Raw genomic sequence first — 1,444 nt, forward strand, 5'->3', positions numbered from 1 at the left:
GGCGCAGTGGTAGGACTTGGCGTATCTGGTACAGGTTCCTCCATTCCTGCAGGGGTTTGTGGAGCAGTTTTGCCCCTCTCCTGCAAAACACACACCATCAGACCCTGGGGCCACAGCACAGCTCTGCCAACCCCCAGGGTGCTCTGAGGAGGGCAGGCTGATCCCCAGCACCCTGTCTGCGGGGCCAGGGCTGGGGCCCCACTGCTGTGGGTCTCCCCCCAGGACTTACTCTTGCTCTTCGCCTCGCGCAGCTGCAGCGCCAGACTGTCCTGGCTGGACATCTCCGTGTTCTCCAGCTTCACTGGAGCCTCTGGCTCTGGACAACACAATGTCACCGTCAGGTCAGGGCCAGGCACAGAGGCAGCCCCTCCGAGGGGATCCAGCCTGCTCACAACACTGAGATGCTGGTCAGGCCTAAAGCAGGGCTTTAGCCCTGTTGGCAGCCCTAGAATGGGTGGCCCCCTCACCCCTCCTGGAGGGCTGTGCAACACGGAGGCCTGGGGAGACGGCCAGAGTCAGGATGCGCAGCAAGGCCAGGAATGGTTTCAGGTGTGCCAAGCCCCTTCTCCACCATATGGCATGGGGTTCCCAGGCCTGCTAGGGTATCTTGGGCTGGCACTGGTATCCCTGGTATTCTGGGGATGGAAAATGGGGGACTGGGGCTGGACTAGCGAGGGTTTTCTCACCCAGGCACTCTCCTCAGCTGCAGGGCTGTTCTTGGCAGTGGGGGCTGAGGCTGCTGGGCCATGGCCAGCATTGCCTCCTGTTGGCAAGGGTCCCTCTCTGGCCTACCCAGGCTGAGTCCCTCCTCTCCCTGGACAGGGGTCTAGCAGGCAAGGCAGATGTTTGCCTGCTCAGGGACGGGTCAGAGGGCTCTACCCTCCTCTGCAGCTTCCCCCAGCCCTACAGGAGCCTGCCTGGCTGCCACCTCATCCTGGACAGAGGCACAGGAAATGGCACTGGATGTCAGGAGTGAGACAGAAAGGCAGCAGAGCTCTTACGTGTCTTCACGGTGATGGATTTTCCCAGTGTGGTGCCAAACCTGGCGCTGATCCTCCCTCTGCCATCCACCAGCTCCGTGAACCTGGGACAGGAGAGCATAAGGCTATGGGACACTGCAGGTCCCCCAGGCCCCAGGGGCTCATGGATAAAGCATTCACTGGTGGCATCGGGCTCTGTGTGAGTCCCCTGGGGGACCTGCCTACAAGGCAAGGACCCCGCCTGGCTCAGGACTCCAGTGGGTGCGTCCCAGCAGGAGCACAGCTCAACCCTGCGCGCGAGCGGACATAGAAGCTGGATAAAGGCTGGCTCGGCCCGGTGGCTGGGCTGAGTGCTGATGGAAGAGCCCCCAGGGCTGGAGCAGTGCCCACCTGGGTGCTGGCGAGGGCTCCTCAGCCGTGTCATGGTCTGCCAGCACGTGGGGCTCAGGCAGGAAGGCTGGGGG

General features: G+C 62.9%; 1 protein-coding gene across 1 annotated transcript in view; it reads right to left on the minus strand.

The window, feature by feature from the left end:
- Positions 1-1,444, minus strand: part of SNED1 (sushi, nidogen and EGF-like domains 1) — a gene marked incomplete at its 5' end in the record, with an annotated part of 17,849 nt that overhangs the window by 2,237 nt on the left and 14,168 nt on the right. Inside the window, 4 exons of the mRNA XM_009076104.1 lie at positions 4-80; positions 230-316; positions 1,002-1,084; positions 1,371-1,439. Coding sequence (XP_009074352.1) covers positions 4-80; positions 230-316; positions 1,002-1,084; positions 1,371-1,439 — 316 coding nt within the window. The remainder of the gene's footprint in view (positions 1-3; positions 81-229; positions 317-1,001; positions 1,085-1,370; positions 1,440-1,444) is intronic.

Source organism: Acanthisitta chloris, unplaced genomic scaffold (assembly GCF_000695815.1).
Source record: "Acanthisitta chloris isolate BGI_N310 unplaced genomic scaffold, ASM69581v1 scaffold6626, whole genome shotgun sequence".
NCBI lineage: Eukaryota > Metazoa > Chordata > Aves > Passeriformes > Acanthisittidae > Acanthisitta > Acanthisitta chloris.